At 39.6% G+C, this 19,686-nt stretch overlaps 1 protein-coding gene across 2 annotated transcripts in view; it reads left to right on the forward strand.

The window, feature by feature from the left end:
- LOC121385224 (profilin-like) overlaps positions 1 to 15,674 on the forward strand; it is a 39,578-nt gene extending 23,904 nt beyond the window's left edge. Inside the window, exon 2 of one of the 2 annotated variants that reach the window (XR_005959511.1) lies at positions 1,774 to 5,874. Coding sequence is in view for 1 of the 2 variants with exons in the window: in XM_041515808.1 (XP_041371742.1) it covers positions 15,216 to 15,629 (414 nt within the window). In the remaining variant the exon portion in view is untranslated. Of the gene's footprint in view, positions 1 to 1,773; positions 5,875 to 15,204 lie in introns of those variants that run through there. The other variant, XM_041515808.1, reaches the window with a different exon arrangement.
- The last annotated feature ends 4,012 nt before the right edge of the window (positions 15,675 to 19,686 follow it).

Consider the following 19,686-nt stretch of genomic DNA (forward strand, 5'->3'; position numbering starts at 1 on the left):
ATATTGCCATGTACAGTTTACTTAATTTTTAACACATGTTGATGTGTGTATTGTGTTTTGGAATGTTGTACTAAAGTGTTTCCTGTTTGTAGATTTGTATACTCGCACTCAAAAAAAAAAAGAGCACTGCTTTATTAAAACGTTACAATGCTTATGGTTTGAAAAATGATGTTGAGCGATAAACTGCTCTCTTGAAATTATGCAGGAAAACAATTGCTCTGTCAAATTCACTTAGGATTAAGCTGGACACAAAAAATTAATAACAATTTGGCCAAAAAATTTGATTAAAAAAGCTGTAGACAAATTCAAGTAACATTTAGCTAAACATAATTGTTTTTCAGAATAGCTATACACTTATAACAATTTTCGAATTAACTTTCTGGCGAATTGGAAATGACATTTTCCAAATTCAGCTTTAAATCAATTTGGTGAAACACAACTTAAACCTGCATGTAATTGAGAAATAAATTAGCGATGTCGGCATGTTATGAGACCAGCAGTTTTTCGCCTATGTGAAAATAATTTTGTGGAAGCACGTGCAAGCAAGAGAACTGGTCGTGTCAAACCATAATGACTTAAATTATTATATGTATATTAGAAGTCAACAGCAATTAAGGAATTAACTGGAAATAACAAAATTTTGCAGTATTGTTTGTCCATATAGTATGCTTAGTAAAATTTAGTTTTTATTTTGTGTGCGAGTTGTCAAGTCTCAGTTTAACAGTTTAGTAATTTGTTCTTGTAGTTTTCTTACTTTCTACTGCAGATATTGTGAATTATTACTGTGCATTAATTTATATACACCCAATAGCTGATGTGTATACCAGTATTTGTGTTTGGGCGTTAAGCATTCATTCATTCTTCTTTCGTTCGTTCATTTTATTCATTCGTTCATTGATTAATTCATATGTACAAGGACATATAATACCTGGATTAATTCTACAGTATCCCACCCAACCATGGCTCGAAACGGCCTGTGGCCAGATCGCCAAATGCAACCAATATCCTCTCTGGGCGACTTTTAATATTAAAAAAATAATGTGTTAAGTTGCCCAAATAATAAATATCATCTTTAGAGCTATAACACATGAGCCACTATTAATATTTGTATTCCACATTAAAATCTTGCTCGTGGTTCGCTTACCATAATTTGCCAACATGCATTGTTATTTTTTGGGCCACCATATGTTTTTGCTAGTTTCGAACCCTGCCCAGCAATAAAGTCCTCTGCTACTGAAATTGCCCAACATTAGGACCTTCAGACAGTTGGTTCATCAGTGTTGCTTTTATACTTTATTCTTATAACACAGATTCTTGATGAGCCCTAAATTTAAAGAAAAAAATTCCCATAAATTCCCAGAAGCCTTGGTGTGTTAATTTCTATCACACTTCATTTCAAAGGCTGTGGTATGTGCTATCCTGTATATGGAATGGCACATCCCTTGCTACTAATGGAAAAATGTAGTGAGTTTCCTCTCTTAAGACTATATACGTCAGAATTACCAACTGATTGACATCCAATAACCGATGATTAATAAATGAATGAATCTAGTGGTGGTGTTAAATAAAACAAACTTTTTGATTATTGATCAGCTGTAAATGTAAAAAAAAACCCGAAACAAACAAAAAACCCTTGTATTTTAATGTTCGTTAATTGTTATTGCACTGTTTTATACCTTAGATTCTTGATCAGCTCTAAATTAAAAAACAATAATAACAAACTCTTGGACTATTTTAACGTTTGTTAATTGTTATTAATCTTGTCTATTTCAGAAGAATGGGAAGCTCCTGGAATGATTACGTTGAGACCTTGAAAGGTGGCGGCTGTCAATTAGCAGGCATTTTTGGAATGGACGGCAATGTATGGGGATCAAACTTCACGCCCACGCCCGACGAAGTCAAGAATATAGTTGGTCTAATGAAAGGCACGTACAAAGTGCCTGACGAGGGACCAGGAATCACACTGGAGGGCAAAAAATACACAGTATTGCAAATTGATAAGGATGACATGTTGAAACTGAAACGCAAAGCCGACGAAACGGATGATTCAAAGAAGTACCTTTTTGTCTTTAACCTGGCGAACACGTCGGTAGTATGTGGCGCAGCCTGTGGCAGTGCGGAGAGGAGTATCGCTAACGCCGTCGGGAACCTGCGAGATTATTTGATTAAAAACAATTTTTGACACTGTGACAGCTTGCATTATCTCTTACTCCATTACGATTGATAACTCTGTGAAAGGACGGAACTGTATAGGCCGAAATGTGATACTGCTCACCACTTCCAGTGCTAATATATAAAACTGTTTGTCTTCTTTTTTTTCCCTTTTTTTTTTTTTTTTAATTCTTTCTTTTTTTTGTCTTTCACTTTTTGGCTCATCTAGTAGATAACGGCAAAGAACTGAACTAATGTAATGAAGAACAATTTGCAAAGTTGCACCATGTGAGAATTTTGGTGCATATAATATATATTTTGCTAGTGTCTCTTTCATATTTGTGCTTTTTGCCTCCCTTTTTTTCCACGGTTTTGATAGTAATATAATGTAATTTTGACATTAAATCAGATGTGTAAATTGTTTTGACAGAAGCCAAGACAGTTTTGCAACCAAACAAAAGGAAAAAGAAATAACGTCTATAAATTTATAAAGAATTTAAATTTGTACACTGCAAGAAAATGTTTACGTTTTACCCATTTTCTTAATTGACAATTATAATTTCTTAACAAAAATAGTTTTGCAATAACATATCTTGACTTTATAAGTTTTACATTTATAAATTTGTAAAAAAAAAAAAACACCCAAAATAATAAACTTTATACTAAGGGGAGTGTTTAATTGTTTTCCTAACATTACCAAACTTTCTCATAATTGATTTTTAACTCTCTTTTTTTGTAAATATGTCGCTTTTGTACCTCAAGTAGAACTTGAATGGTATTGGGTATTGGAGGAAGGGGGGGGGATTTGAATCCACACTCATTTCTGTACAGCTAAAATATTATTGTAACATCTAGGACACTGTTTGGTCATAGATTGCAAACATATTGCTAATTGTTCATAATGGTTGAAGGGTTTCAGGTGGTTGGGCCAAAACGAATCCCAAGTGTTCATCTCATTTACGAAGTTCAGAGCGGATTAACAACAATACCCAAGACTTAAGGTTATGGAAGAATGAGGTCACCCATTTTTTGCTGAGTTTAAAACGTAGGAAAGGCTTTACCTGTCGTTTTCTTGATTAGCATGCTTTCTGTGACCCATACATTATCACACCACCTGCTTTTCAAAACCAATTTTCATCTTTAGAAGAAAAACAAAATCATGAATTGTGTTTTATTAGCTAAAGACAATATATATTTTAAAAATTTGAATTCCGTGTTACTTTTTGTTGCTTCACTAATTTTTATTACTTTTTTTTTTTTTTTAACTAGCCCAAAATCATGTCTGGATTGGTATATATATTGGCCATTACACACTGAAGTAGGTGTACTGGATATTGATGTTCTTTTGGAAGATTCAAAGTTTGTCTTCCCTTCAAAAACTATTTTTGACCCTCAAACTCCCTGATTGTGTATGGTCATGGTGCAGCCATCAACATTGTTTCTTTATGCCAAGCAGTTACTTCTAATACATTTATACCTACTAGAGTGAATTTTCTTTTACTAGTATTTGAAGCACATTGCTGGCGACTAGTTTTGTATGGCTAAGACCATGCAAGAGATTTTTGCTAAATTATGTGACCATTTTCTCCCCCAGTGCCCATACGCCGACTAATAACTAATAAAGAGTTTCATTTTCTAGTAATACTGGAAGGTAAACCAACTGAATGTGACGAGAGTATTTACTTGAAAAGAAAATGACAGAATCGGTAGTATTAAATAATCACGGTTCAATCTAGTGACCAGGATGATTCCATTGAAATGGTGATCTGGTGCCACTAAACTTGCAGGGACCAAGATGCAGGTATGCAGCTGCATACCACCAGAGAGGACAAATATTTTTATTTTATTAAAATCTATTATGTAAATGTGTGTATATTTATGCGTTTTATTCCATCGCCAAAAAAAAAAGTATGTGTACCACCAGAAAATCCCAAGTTAGGTCTCTGACCTTTTCCATGTTTAAGCATGCACGCACACACGAAGTGAAACTGGGGGATTTAAAATGATTACATCTTGGTTGTTTGATTAGTGCATGTTTCTGGCTTGATGGTGTAGCAGTTTCACGACATGGTTTTTATGGCCAGTACCAGTCTTCTCTCTTTGGCTTACTGATTACTTCGTAAAGACCAAGCATTTCATGTATGCCCACAATATCATGTTTGCATCTCAGTTGGAAGTGAGCATGAAATGTAGATGTATGTAGAATTTTTTTTTTTTGCCAGAATCAGGAGTTCCATTTCACTAAAAGTGTCATGGTGACTTACATTTTCAAGATTTTTTCTTTGTTTTTTTGTTTCGTTTTTTATTCTGGAAACCTTGAGAGTATTTGACTATGCAATAGTAAGTGAGGATAGTAACAATTCAGAAAGACCTACACAAATCATGTAATCTTGACTGTGATGGAGTCTTAACCACTTGTCCAGATACTGCTTCAGATGTATCTTCTTTTTTTTTTCTTTTTTTTAATTGTTTCATATTTTGGTATATTGAGTCCAACGGTTATTGATTGAAGTTGTGCATTTGCTTCAAATATTTAGATAAAAGATTATATACACGTAATCACAAGTGGCATGCTAAACTGGCAGTTATTTGTTATGGGATTTTGGTGAAGATGTCATCAGTCTGTCATGCAAATTCATGAAGTAGATGCAAATCTTCTAAAGTTGACAAAAATACGCAATAATGGATGTGGTCATTTTCCTTGCACCTTGTTAGCATTTTTTGGGTGTACAGAATCGATAAAATATGCAACGATTCTTGCCTTATAATTGCCTAGGAATTGCCTGGTGAAAATTTACAGATAATGTATTGGTGTAATACCATAATGATCTGGCACATTGAATAGTGGGAATACCATCTACAGTGTGTACTAATGCTCCAGTCTACACACTGAAAAATTCAGTCATATGTGGACATGCACATAAAATTGTAGGCGAATAGCTCTTTTTATGATGTTATCGAAAACCTGAGATGACTAACATTTTAGTGTCTGTTATTCACTATTCTGCCATGTGTCGAAAATATTTATAGACTATTAAACAGTTGTACCAAAATCCAGGGTTTGAAAAATCCACCAGTTGTAGGTCCTGGCTAGTGATTTTCCTGTCTGGACTAGTGGAAATTGTCAGCTGTATTACTATAATACATAAGGCACTAGCTAAGGCATCAGAGATGGCTAGCGACTTTGTCAAACACTGCTAAATCGATATTACAAATTTATAATTGTTTTAACTTCGTGTGATTTTATGCCAGTGTCAGACTACCATCTGTCACTACGAAGTTGGCCAAATTGATGGTTGCGTTGTAATTTCCTTCACTTCCGACTTAAGACTCACTTCCGACTTAAGACGGGTATGCTCAGATTAACAACTAATTGGTTGTAGTCGTATACGACGAGAATCGGAATAGGAGAACAAGAGCACTCCGACTAACCAACTGGACAGTCGAAATAGTAAGAGCGGCGAGTTGGCCAACTGTCGTGACAATTGGTAGTCTGAGCTTAGGATTACACGACCCGTTATTGTTGTCCCATGCTTCAGACATTGGGGGAAGGGTGGAATTGTTGTTGCTTAGCTTTTATTATTGTACAAATCATTATTAGCCATGTCTGTATTTCTTTGTATGGGTTTTTTCTTTCTGATACTCTTAGTATTTATATAAAAAAAATAATGGACATGTAATTGGCCAAAACGTTTTGATAAATTTGCAGGCATCAAATCCGAACTACTTTGTTTTTGTTGTTGATACCCTAGTACATGTATATGGGTAGGTGGGGGTTTAAAGCTGCCTCCTCGAATATCATAAATTCACTGGCGTAGGAAACCGGGGGGATATTTTGCTTTATATTTGCTTTATAATAGGGTAAAAGTGTAAATATAAAAGTGTGCCCCCACCCCACACACACATACACTTTGGCACTTACGCTCGTGTGACCATCCTCGGTGGCGTGGTTAGGCCATCGGCCTACAGGCTGGTAGGTACTGGGTTCGGATCCCAGTCGAGGCATGGGATTTTTAATCCAGATACCGACTCCAAACCCTGAGAGTGCTCTGCAAGGCTCAATGGGTATGTGTAAACCACTTGCACCGACCAGTGATCCATAACTGGTTCAACAAAGGCCATGGTTTGTGCTATCCTGCCTGTTGGAAGCGCAAATAAAAGATCCCTTGCTGCCTGTCGTAAAAGAGTAGCCTGTGTGGCGACAGCGGGTTTCCTTTAAAAACAGTGTCAGAATGACCATATGTTTGAAGTCCAATAGCCGATGATAAGATAAAAAAACTGCAGGGTTAAATGTGAAGTTTTACATGAACACTTGTCTTGTAAACAATTTAAAAAGGTCATAATCAACTGGTCGTATTACTAATAACATGGACAATTATGCCCTACTTTTGTGAACTGCCTATAAACGGTAAGAGGGTGGGGTCAACACATACCCTGATGGTTCAGCTTCTTTGTGTGCCCAGGGTAGCGAGTTTGAACCTAATTGAATAACTACAAAAATAACTTTATGAATGAATTCATCATAGTCTCTGTCCGGTATCCCGACGCCATATAACCATAAATAAAATGTGTTTTAGAGTGCGTCGTTTTAAATAAAACCTTACCTCCACCTGTCTGGTATCGTTCCGAATCCAAATGCGTTTCAGTATGCTTAACGTTGTCGAATATTATATATGGCGGAATTTATGGCGGAATTATGTTGATAGGTAGAATGAAACGTCATTTGGATGGGATTCGGGGCGTAGCGCACTGGTAAAGTCTCACCTGATGCGTAGCCTGTCTAGGATCGATCCCAGATGGTGGGCCCATTTCGTTCCAGCCAGTGCACGACAACTGGTGTATCGAAGTCCGTGGTATGTTTTGCCCGGTCAGGAATGGTGAATATAAAACTTGATACTAATGAGAAAAAGGGGTTTTCTGTTGGTCTCGGTGATCGTTTGCATACCAAGGGTAAGGTCTCACTACACGGATGTCATCTGCCATTGAAACCCATGTTAAACTGCCCAACTTCAAGCGAAGATTGCCCATAGAACGGGTTCTCGTTGGCACTAACAACATACACCATTGCGAACATACATTATATAAGCATTTATATTCACTCCAAAATTGTGAACATTTCCGTCTCAGTTTTTTGCTATATGACCGCATCTGGCTGTAGTACCGGTCCGAACAGGTGGATCATTAACCGATTCACTCCGGCTGTCACTTGCGCTATATACCCATGTCCCAAAAGGTCGATGCACAATATTACAAAATAACATGGGCAAAATACAGCCAGAAGGCTTACCATTAAACATACATATTGTTTTAATTCTTCACCATTTCCTAGAAGTGAATATATGAACCATAACATGTGCCACAATTAGGAACTATAGTGGACCGTGATCAATGAACTCTCACCCGGAAGTGATCTGTGTAGTGAGACCCAAGTTCAAGAGAACGAGCGATCGCTGCCGCTCATGAGACTGTTTTGTTTTTGCGCCTAACTTTAGATGCGTGTTGTGTGACAGAAGATGATGGTACCTGTCTAATTGTTCGTGAACACTTTCTCCCCTAACAGGCGGGACGTAGCCCTGTGGTAAAGCGGTCGGTCTGGGATCGATCTCCGTTAGTGGGTCCATTGGGCTATTTCTCGCTCCAGCCAGTGCACCACGACTGGTATATCAAAGGCCGTGGTATGTGTTATCCTGTCTATGGGATGGTGCATACAAAAGATCCCTTGCTGCTAATGGAAAAGAATAGCCCATGAAGTGGGTTTCCACTCTCAATATCTGTGTGGTCCTTAACCATATGTCCGACGCCATATAACCGTAAATAAAATGTGTTGAGTGCGTCGTTAAATAAAACATTTCTTTCTTTAAAATAACATCACTTCTAAAGTATTGGAATGCGAATCTTCAAACTTTCCAGGATAATTGCCAAATACGCTGGCTTTAACTTGAGGCCCAACACCTGCATAATATGCGCCTGTTTGTGGCGGGATTTAGCTCAAGTCGGTTGAGTGCTCGCCTGAGGTGCTTGCGTCGCAGGATCGAACCACCTCGGTGGATCCATTCATCTGCTTGGGTTTTTTCTCGTTCCAACCAGTGCACTACAATTGGTCAAAGGCCGTGGTATGTGATTTCCTGTCTGTAGGAAAGTCCATATAAAAGATACCTTGCTGCATTAAGATAAAATGAAGTTTGACAGCGGGTTTCCTCTTTCAATATCTGTGTGGTGCTCAACCGTATGTCTGACGCCATATAACCGTAAATAAATTGTGTTGAGTGCGTTGTTGAATAAAAACATTTCCTTCCAAACATTTGAGAACTTTTTTTTCCATTTATAGCAAGGGATATTTTACATGCACTCAGACAGGATAGCACATACCACACAGCATAACACACACACCGTGGCCTTTGATATAAAAGTAGTACACTGGTTAAAATGAAAAATTAGCTCACCGACTGCGATCGATCCGAGAGTAACCGTGCATCAGGCGAGCGCTTTGCCACTGGGCAACGTTCCGCTGTTTGTATTTGTAATGCAATGGTCATAATTAGGCCTGTACATTGTGCTAATAAATTTCCATGATTCACCCTCGCCTACGGGTCTATGCAAATGACGTATTTTTGAGCTCTTCATTTAGTTTTGTCAGTTGTGATTATTTTTAGAAAAGCTGTTTAGTTGACTGGATGCAGCTCAGTAGTAGAGTGTCCGTATGAGGTGAGATGGGTAGCAGGATCAATAGTCCGACCTCTCCCATTTTATTTGAACCAGTGTCTTATGAGTCACTGGCGGAGGGGTGGGGGTGGGGGGCAGGTACCCCCCTCTTTTCAGATATCTTTCTTTATATTTGCTTTATAATAGTGTAAATATAAAAGTATGCCCCCTTTTGGCATCTTCCTACGCCACTGCGAGTGGTAGGTACATATAACATTTACTGAAATATCTTAAAATATCAGCGAAATAAAAGTGTCATCAGTCACTCAGTGACGATCACATTTTAGAGTGAAAATTCCACTCTAAAATGTGTTATCGTCACTGTTGAAAGTGTTGTCTTCACTGTAAGAAAGCCGGAACTATTTTTCTGCTGGCATTTTAAAAATAAATGTAAATTGAAAAACATGAAATAGCCTCTATTCATTAACTGTGCTGTTTTGGGTAAAAGGAATATAAAATATTCCTTGGTGTATTTAGGGGCTGGACGTAATCCAGTGGTAAAGCGCTCGCTTGATGCGCGGTCAGTTTGGGACCGATCCTCGTCGGTGGGCCCATTGGGCTATTTCTCGTTCCAGCCAGTGCACCACGACTTGTATATCAAATGCCATGGCATGTGCTATCATGTCTGTGGAATGGTGCATATAAATTATCTCTTCTAATTTAAACATGTAGCTGGTTTCCTCTCTAAGGTCTCACTACACAGATGTCATCTGCCATTGAAACCCATGTTAAATTGCCCAACTTCAATCGAAGATTGCCCATAGAACGGGTTCTCGTTGGCACTAACAACACACACCATTGCGAACATACATTATATACTCTTCAAAAGAAGAAACGCAAAACCACATTGTCGTAACATTTGGAGAATTGATTTAATTATTGAATGGTGAGTCCCGATAATTACCAAATGTTGCAGGATTGTTCACAATTCACTCTAGTCCATTGTGAGTAAGTGATAGGACACACCACCAAGGTCAAGGTCATCTGGAGTCAATACTGGGTGTGGCCTCCGCGTGTGTTGACAACTGCCTGGCACCGCCTGCCCATTGAAGCAACCAGAGTACGGATGACGTCCCGGGGGATGGTGGCCCACTCGGCCTGCAAGGCTGCTGCCAGCTCGGGCAGGGTCTGGGGCTGTGGTTGTCGCTGTCGGAGGCGTCGGTCCAACTCGTCCCATAGATGCTCAATTGGGTTCAAATCCGGTGATATCGATGGCCAAGGAAGGACATTAATGTTGTTGTTCTGTAGGAAAGCCGTTGTGAGACGTGCTGTGTGAGGCCTGGCGTTGTCATGTTGGAACACTGCGTTGGCGTTGGCCATAACTGGAACGATGTGGCCGGAGGATCTGGTCAATGTAGCCCTGTGCATTCAGGTTGCCCTGCACGTGGACCAGGTCAGTTCTGCCAGTGTGTGAGATGGCTGCCCACACCATGACACTACCCCCGCCGAATCTGTCCACTTCCTGCACGCAGTTTGCCGCATAACGTTCACCACGACGCCTATACACGCGACATCTTCCATCATGACGTCGGAGCAGAAATCGGGACTCGTCACTGAACCACACCCGTCTCCATCGCAGTTGAGGCCATTGTCGATGAATCTGGCACCACTGCAGTCGGAGTCGACGGTGTTGTGGTGTTAAGATGACACCTCGAACTGGACGTCTGGCACGAATTCCTACCTCACGTAGGCGATTCCGTACGGTCTGGTCGGATATCCTGCGCAAACCTGGTATTGCTGCGGCTGTGGAGGTGGCAGTAGTCAATCGTTCCCGAAGGTGGCGTACCCGGATGTAGCGGTCCTGCCCGGGGGTAGTGACCCGTGGTCGACCGGATCTAGGGAGGTCACGTGTTGATCCATGTTGCTGGTAACGGTCCCACAGTCTGGAGATGGTGCTTGGGGACACATGGAATGCCCTGGCAACGGCCGTTCTGGATTCGCCTGCGTCTAGTCGGCCGATGGCATTGTTTCTCTGCGGTTCACTGAGACGTGGCATGTCCTGGATTGTCAACTGTCGGCCAGATACAGAGGCCAGGCAAGCGAACACCCTGCACTTTTATACTGTCGGTGTTCATGTTGCACGTGCAGACAACGCACGTGCAGTGGTGACATGGTTTGCACGTGGCTGCGTTTTTGCGAATATTCACATTTTGGAACTTTATTGTACAGTAGCTGCGTTTTATCGAATGTAACCGTGGGAATGTGTTTGGGACATGCAATGACCTTATATTCACAAAGCATGAACCGGTAGGAAACATAAAATCGGAGTTATAACCCATTTGTACCCTTTTGCGTTTCCTTTTTTGAAGAGTATATAAGCATTTATATTCACTCCAAAATTGTGAACATTTCCGTCTCAGTTTTTTGCTATATGACCGCATCTGGCTGTAGCACCGGTCCGAACAGGTGGTTCATTAACCGATTCACTTCGGCTGTCACTTGCGCTATATACCCATGTCCCAAAAGGTCGATGCACAATATTACAAAATAACATGGGCAAAATACAGCCAGAAGGCTTACCATTAAACATACATATTGTTTTAATTCTTCACCATTTCCTAGAAGTGAATATGTGAACCATAACGTGTGCCACAATTAGGAACTATAGTGGACCGTGATCAATGAACTCTCACCTGGAAGTGATCTGTGTAGTGAGACCTAAGACTATTCGTCAAAAGTACCATGTGTTTGACATCAAATAGCGATGATTAATACATCAATGTGCTCTAGTGATATCGTTAAACAAAACAAAGGTCAAAAGTGCACATGGACTAGCTCGTGAAAAGGACAACCAAAGATGTTTGGGTTTTTTAAAAGCTAGAAAAAAAGACGCGCACCCTGTATTCGCCTCTTGAAACACATTTTAAAGCGGAATTATTTGCATGGTACAACATTATAGAAAGAAAGAAAGAAATGTTTTATTTAACGACGCACTCAACACATTTTATTTTTACGGTTATATGGCATCAGACATATTGTTAAGGACCACACAGATTTTGAGAGGAAACCCGCTGTCGCCACTACATGGGCTACTCTTCCGATTAGCAGCAAGGGATCTTTTATTTGCGCTTCCCACAGGCAGGATAGCACAAACCATGGCCTTTGTTGAACCAGTTATGGATCACTGGTCGGTGCAAGTGGTTTACACCTACCCATTGAGCCTTGCGGAGCACTCACCCAGGGTTTGGAGTCGGTATCTGGAATAAAAATCCCATGCCTCGACTGGGATCCGAACCCAGTACCTACCAGCCTGTAGACCGATGGCCTAACCACGACGCCACCGAGGCCGGTCAACATTATAGGGTAAAGTCCATGTAGGACAGCGAGTGAGATATCACAGAAACTATAGTTGATGAATGTCTATTTTAGCTTCAACTTAAGTAGGACCTGGAACTTAATCATAAGCGTACGAGACTGCAGTCGCTATATAGCTGTTTGGCAGTAGCGGCGGGACGTAGCCAAGTGGTATTTAACGCTCGCCTGTCTGTGGGATGGTGCATATAAACGATCCCTTACTACTAATGGACAAATATAGCGGGTTTCGTCTCTAAGACTGCACGTCAAAATAACCCTAATATTTGGCTTCCAATAGCCGATGCTTAATGAATCATTGTGCTCTAGTGGTGTCGTTAAACAGTAGTTAGAGGATATGTACAAACAAAAAATCTGTGCCCAATTTCACAAAACATCGTAAGCCTAGTTTTTCACGTACATGTAAATCAACGACTAAACCACAATTTGTATTACTATTATAGTACATCAAATATAGTTAGAAAAACACATATTTCATTTTCTTTTGTCTTTAAAATGCTCCATCTTTCGTAATGATGTAATTTTTTTGCGTGAAATAGACGCCAAACACGCGTAAGCGCACGATCGGTATAGCTGCTAGTAACAGACGTAAACTCGAGGGTCACACTTGACCCGGACCCGAGTACCCGACATAAACTCTAGATAATAATGAGACTAAGGAATAAAGTAAAATAGTATTATGCATCCTAATTCCAGCACTGAACATGGATGCTAAAACATGCCATCGTATTGCATTCAGAAACCAGTGGATATGTTCAGTCTTGTGACAGACGGCCAAATTAAAAGAGAAACTAGCGCATTACTCGCATAATTATTGTGTAACTTTTATTGTTGATTATCTACTGCTGAAATTATTGGCCTACATTGTCAATTGTATTATAGTTAATCATTGTATTCCACCGTGTACAGGTACTCGAGTCCTGTGAACGGACTCGAGTCTTGCGAGACTCGACTCTTGCCCGAGTACTCGTGGAAACCCACAGACAGGATAGCACATACCACGGCCTTTGTTACACCAATTGTGGAGCACTGACTGGAACGAGAAATAGCCCAGTGGGGCTACCGATGAGGATTGATCCTAGACCAACCGCGCATCAAGCGAGCGCTTTAACACTGGGCTACGCCCCCCCCCCCTCCCCAAAAGATATAGAGTGCTGATCAAAAAGGGATTACACACCTCTTGTATCCACTTATAAGAAAACAATTTCTTTCTGGCCCGCAGTACTCGGCCCCGTTCCACGAAGCGATCTTAGCCCTAAGATCAACTTAAATGCATAGGGTAGCTATGCGCTTAGGGTAATCTTAGGGCTAAGATCGCTTCGTGGAACGGGGCCCTGGTCATTTGATATCCACGGTTATAACTTTACCATAATTCACAAACTGACATGCAGTTAAACACGTCCAGGGATATTGCTGTCATAGGCTGGAAAAATACACCAAGTCGTTCAAGTGATAAAAAAAGATAACATTCCGCCGTCATGTCATATAATATATGGAGTGGTTGTTAGATACACTTATTTGACGAGTTGGTTCAGACCGTACCATATCTATCTAGAGTTTGTTTTGTTTAACACTGGCGTAGGAAGTGAAAGGGGGGGGGGGGAGGGGTCATGTGCCCCCCCCCTTTCAGATATGTTGCTTTATATTTGCTTTATAATAGTGTAAAAGTGTGTAAATATAAAAGTGTGCCCCCCCCCCCCCACCACCACCACCACCACACACACTTTTTGGCACCTTCCTACGCCACTGTTTAACGACACCATCAGAGAACATTGATTAATTAATCATCGGCTATTGGATGTCAAACATTTGGCAATTCCGACTCGGTAGTTATCAGAGGAAACCCGCTACATTTTTCCTAATGCGTATCTAAAGAGCAAAAGCGATACTGACTTGTTTTAAACGAGTTGTTAACTATACATGTAAATGGTATCTAATGGACACAAGTATTAAGCAGACCCTTAGGAAAGATATCTTGAGTTGAGGGGGCACAACTTCTAGTGCGAGGGCTACAGTCTCTAGTGGGGCGGCGCAAACCAGATTTTTATCATTATTTTTACAAACAAATAAAAATAAAAATAAAAAATAAAAAAAATAAACCCACCCAAAAACCATGTACATTTTCGTCTCCGAGTGGCAGTCAAGCACGGATTTACCAACACTCAACACCCCCGCTATTTTGTTCAAGTAACTTTCCCTTTGTGCATGTAAAGTGGTAAGTCAGGTTTATCAACACCACCGAATACCATTACAGTAATGTTACGCCCTCCCCAGGACAAAATCCTAGATGCATTTTAGAAGTAAAACATATTTACAGCATTGCACTGTTAACTATTAAAGGCCCTGTAAAAACTTATAAATAATAATTAAGTTACTATATATACACTTTTTGAAGACAAGACACGAATTTATTGACACTCGGGCCGTTGCACAACGGCATAGGAGGAACATACAGGCTCGTAGGAACGACTTGGGGGAGGGGGGGGGGGGGCACTGACGGAATGGGTACAAACTATATCAGATTTTGGTTATAATGGCAAACATTAATGCGATAAAAAAGGCTCACAAGTGGGGGACACATGCCCCCCCCCCCCCCCCCCGGTTCCTACGGGCCTGATATATACATATACAATTTATAACATTCACGTGACAAGATGGTTGATAATAAACATATACAAAGACCAATAAATAAAATTCTATAAGAACATAAGAAATGCTTTCCAATGGTCTTTTTTTTTCAACCTAGGCCTGTAAGTTTAATGCTATAATAATATGTCTACGGAAGAAAAAAAACCAAAACAAAAACTCCACGACAATCAATCGACCAATTAACCATTTAACAAGTGCTTACATCCACCGAAGGTTCAAGCACGTCTGTCTTGGGAACATTCTCCGAATTTCCCGCCGGATGTGTCCCAGACAGGACCACGGCATTTCTGACTGTCGTGGACAATAGCAGGGGTTGTAATATGACTAGGAGTTACTCAGTATTGTCTTTTTTTCCTTTTTTGTTCTTTTGATGTGTTTTTAATTTTACAGTTTCCTTTCCAATGTCCTGGCAAGCGTACATAGACAAGCTGGTAGCCGGTAAAGCCGAATGCTCCGCCATTCACGGCATCAATGGCGAACAGTGGGCCTGCTCCTCCGGAATGCACATACAGCCTGACGAAGTGTCCCTACTAGTATCCGCCCTGGCTAAGGACGACCAGGGCATCTACCAAACTGGGGTGATCGTTAACGGCCAGCACTGGACAGTTGTTAGGATGGAACCCGATATAGGACTGCTGGTCTTGAAGGGTAAAGAAACCTCGAGAGACCTTGACAACCGCCACCAGCATTTGATCGTCGCAGTGTCCAGTCGCGCAGTGATTTTTGGCGCCAATAAGGATGAACATGTGAACGCGGGAACGATCAGAAACACGGTCGAGTCGCTTCGGGATTATCTCAAACAGTGCGGATACTGATGACATTTGTAGGAAGGACACATTAAAGTTGTTATTGTTTTTAAATTCTTTTCTTCTTTTTCTTTTCTTTCTTTTTTTCATTTTTTTCTTCTTTTTTTTGAAGCGCTGCTGAACATTAATGTCAACTTGTTCATTATTGTGTGTTTCGTTATACATGTGCCTTTTTTTAAGTACTTAATTGGTTTAAATTCAAAATTTGTTCAACTCTAAACAATTAAAATTGCTTCGTTTTTATTATTATTATTATTATTATTTTTTGTAAAAAAAATTTTGCATATTACATGTCTTATTATATGTTAACTGGCACCTTGAAATACAGTTTTAAGAAGAAAATTATAATTTTATTTTTTATTTTTATTATTATTTTAGATGTATGAATTTATATTTTAAAATTCTTTTTAAAAGGTCCATTCTGTCTTTGTAATTAAGTATTCAGTAGCAGTGAGTCAACTGGCTACGCAATCTAACATCCTGTGAATCTATTAACACACACCGGCCTCGGTGGCGTCGTGGTAGGCCATCGGTCTACAGGCTGGTAGGTACTGGGTTCGGATCCCAGTCGAGGCATGGAATTTTTAATCCAGATACCGACTCCAAACCCTGAGTGAGTGCTCCGCAAGGCTCAATGGGTAGGTGTAAACCACTGGCACCGACCAGTGATCCATAACTGGTTCAACAAAGGCCATGGTTTGTGCTATCCTGCCTTTGGGAAGCGCAAATAAAAGATCCCTTGCTGCTAATCGGAAGAGTAGCCCATGCAGTGGCGACAGCGGGTTTCCTCTCAAAATCTGTGTGGTCCTTAACCATATGTCTGACGCCATATAACCGTAAATAAAATGTGTTGAGTGCGTCGTTAAATAAAACATTTCTTTCTTTCTATTAACACACCGTAAATCCTTAAATAGACGTCTAGGCTTAGATTATTTTTGTTCGTGGCCTATTTCGTTTTTGTTTCGTTTGGTAATTCGGACTAGTAGTCATCAGAGGAAACCCGCTAAAAAAAATTCTAATGCAGCAAGGGATCTGTTATAGGCACTTTCCCACAGACAGGAAAACACATACCACGGCATTTGTCCAGCCGTGGTGCACTGGTTGTAACGAGAATAAAATCGCAACTACATGTAGTTGAATGGAACCACCGAGCACTCAACCGACTGAGCTAAACCCCTCCCGTTTGCTATGTATGTTACAGATTTTCAGGGCCGTAGTTCTTTTTTTTTTTTTTCTTTTTTTTTTTCAAGCGCTGCTGAGCATTAATGTCAACTTGTTCATTATTGTGTGTTTCGTTATACATGTGCCTTTTTTTCTCTTTCTTCATTTTTGATTTAGTTAAGTACTTAATTGGTTTAAATTCAAAAAAAATTCAACTCTAAACAATTAAAATTGCTTCGTTATTATTATTATTTTTTTTTTTTTTGCATATTACATAGGTCTTATTATATGTTAACTGGCACCTTGAAATACAGTTTTAAGAAGAAAATTATAATTTTATTTATTATTTTTATTATTATTTTAGATGTATGAATTTATATTTTTAAATTCTTTTTAAAAGGTCCATTCTGTCTTTGTAATTAAGTATTCAGTAGCAGTGAGTAAACTGGCTACGCTATCTAACAGCCTGTGAATCTATTAACACACCGTAAATCCTTAAATAGACGTCTAGGCTTAGATTATTTTTGTTCGTGGCCTATTTCGTTTTTGTTTCGTTTTATTTTAAATTTTTTTATTTTAGGCAGTGGGTAGGTGCCCTCTTAGCCCACGGCTAGGTATAGCCATACTGTTTTTAATTATATGTACACCTGTGTGCCAACAACAACAACCACAACAACAACACTAACAACAACGAAGCAGTAATTAGGCCAAATAATAAAAAAAAAAAAAAAGAGTTGGTGATCATCCCCGCCCGTACCTGAAAAATGCGCACGCCCCTGAATTTATTTTATTTTTTATTTTGTTAAAAACTGTTAAAAATGCGTCGAGATAGCAGCAATTCAACTTTCGGGTTAAACCATCACCAGGTCCATCTGGCGGCCAGTGAAGAGACTACAACATCCAAGCGCATGCGCTGTTGGCTGCTATTCCCGCAAACAAAATGGTCTCCAGGGTTTTATAAAGTTTTTCACAGAAAATAAATAAATAAAAACCGCCCACCCTGATTTGTGTGATCAAAAGGTCGATCACCAACTCTTTTTTTTTTATTTGGCCTTATAACAAAACCACATAGATAAAATCCAGGGGATGAAACCTTTAAGAACTAGGGCCTCGATTTTAGCCTTCTCTATATACTGTTATAAACAAAATGATTGGGTACATGTTGTCCAATGAACTGCTTTGAAACAACTTTAACCAGACGTCTTGCCATTTCAGTATTCATGTTTTTAGCCAATGCAGATTTTAAAGAGACATTTTTTTATATTTAATTTTTTTCTTCTTTATATAGTTTTAGTAGTGTGTAGTATCACGAAATGATCGCAGTACGAATTCCTCTAGGGTTCTAACATGAAGCTTCAGTGTAATTGTTCAGGTTAGTGTCGTGATGACTTAAAGGGGCATTATCGGTTTTAGTTAATGTGTGACAAATTAACGATATGGGGCTTGTTTTCACTTTCGTTAAAGTCGCATACCTTAATTTTAACCCGGAAAAATGGACACTAGGTTTGGTTAATCTACAAGGTTACACAAAAGTGAAATAAAGTCTGAGACAATGAAACAGGGAACATACTCCCTAAACACCGACTAGAGCTCGACCCCATAACGTTACTTCTCAGACATACATGCGTTAGAATGATAAAAAAAAAAAAAAATGCATTTCGTGGTATTACAAATACCAGGATAACCAGAAACACTTTGGTTGTATGGAAATGGATAATTTAAATAATAAAATACAAGTAATCTCTAATTTCAATTTTCAAAAAGGACTCTAATGCGTATTGGTGTTTAAAAACTAGGGTCTGTCGCTTTAATAGTAATATGTTGCGAATTTATTTTGCCTGGAACCACAGAAAACGACTTTTGTGTTATCATCATTCATATTCTCATAATGCTAGGCTCAGACTGTCAACTGTCGCGACGATGCTGGCCAACTCGACGGTTGCGTTGTAATTTCCCCACTCCCAACTTACGACGGGAGCGCTAAGATTAGCAACTAATGAAGGTTATACAACGAAAATCGAGTTGTAAGAGCGCTCAGACTAGCAAATGGACAGTCGTATAAGTCATGACAGCAGAAAGTTGGCCAACGTTCTGCTGGCAGTTGGTAGTCTGTACTTGGACTCACACAATCTATTGCGATTTTTGATACATGCACAGGCAAGGGTGATAAATAATGTTTTTCAAAACTATAATATATTTTTTATATTATTGCAGTGCCTCCGGTATATAAATTATTTATTACTAGTCATTTTTGATAATAATTTTATAACTATGAGATTTTTAAAATTAAAAACACATATACATCTCAAATTGATTGTGCCCCTTTATTTTTGAGTATTTGTTTTGCTTTGTGAATCCGTCCATATGTATTTCGGTTTTGTACAAATCATGTTAAATGTCAGATGTCATAGAAGCATAAACTTTAATGTATGTTTGCTAGTTTGTTCTTTTGTTTGCTAAAATGACGAGAACCCCCCACCCCATTTACAAGATGCCTTAATATAGGGTTTTAAATGCTGCTATTGGACCATTTGGAATGCCCGTGAACGAAGGAGCCACATGCACGTGGCTACTCAAGTATGGTACGTGAGTATGGCCACCCTTCTGCTGAGTACGTGACGTCATAAACATGGCGGATAGGGACGTTTGTGTTGTGAACACCTCAACACATTTAATCTAACATATTTCTGATTGTGTGGACACTTGGTCGACAGGCCAGAGAGAGAAAGAGAGAGAGAGAGAGAGAGAGAGAGAGAGAGAGAGAGAGAGAGAGAGAGAGAGAGAGAGAGAGAGAGAGAGAGAGAGAGAGAGAGAGAGAGAGAGAGAGAGAGAGAGAGCGAGAGACAGAGACAGAGACAGACAGACAGAGGCCGACACATAGAGATGGGTGGGTGGAGACAGAGAG

This window comes from Gigantopelta aegis, chromosome 11 (genome assembly GCF_016097555.1).
Source record: "Gigantopelta aegis isolate Gae_Host chromosome 11, Gae_host_genome, whole genome shotgun sequence".
Classification (NCBI taxonomy): Eukaryota; Metazoa; Mollusca; class Gastropoda; order Neomphalida; family Peltospiridae; genus Gigantopelta; species Gigantopelta aegis.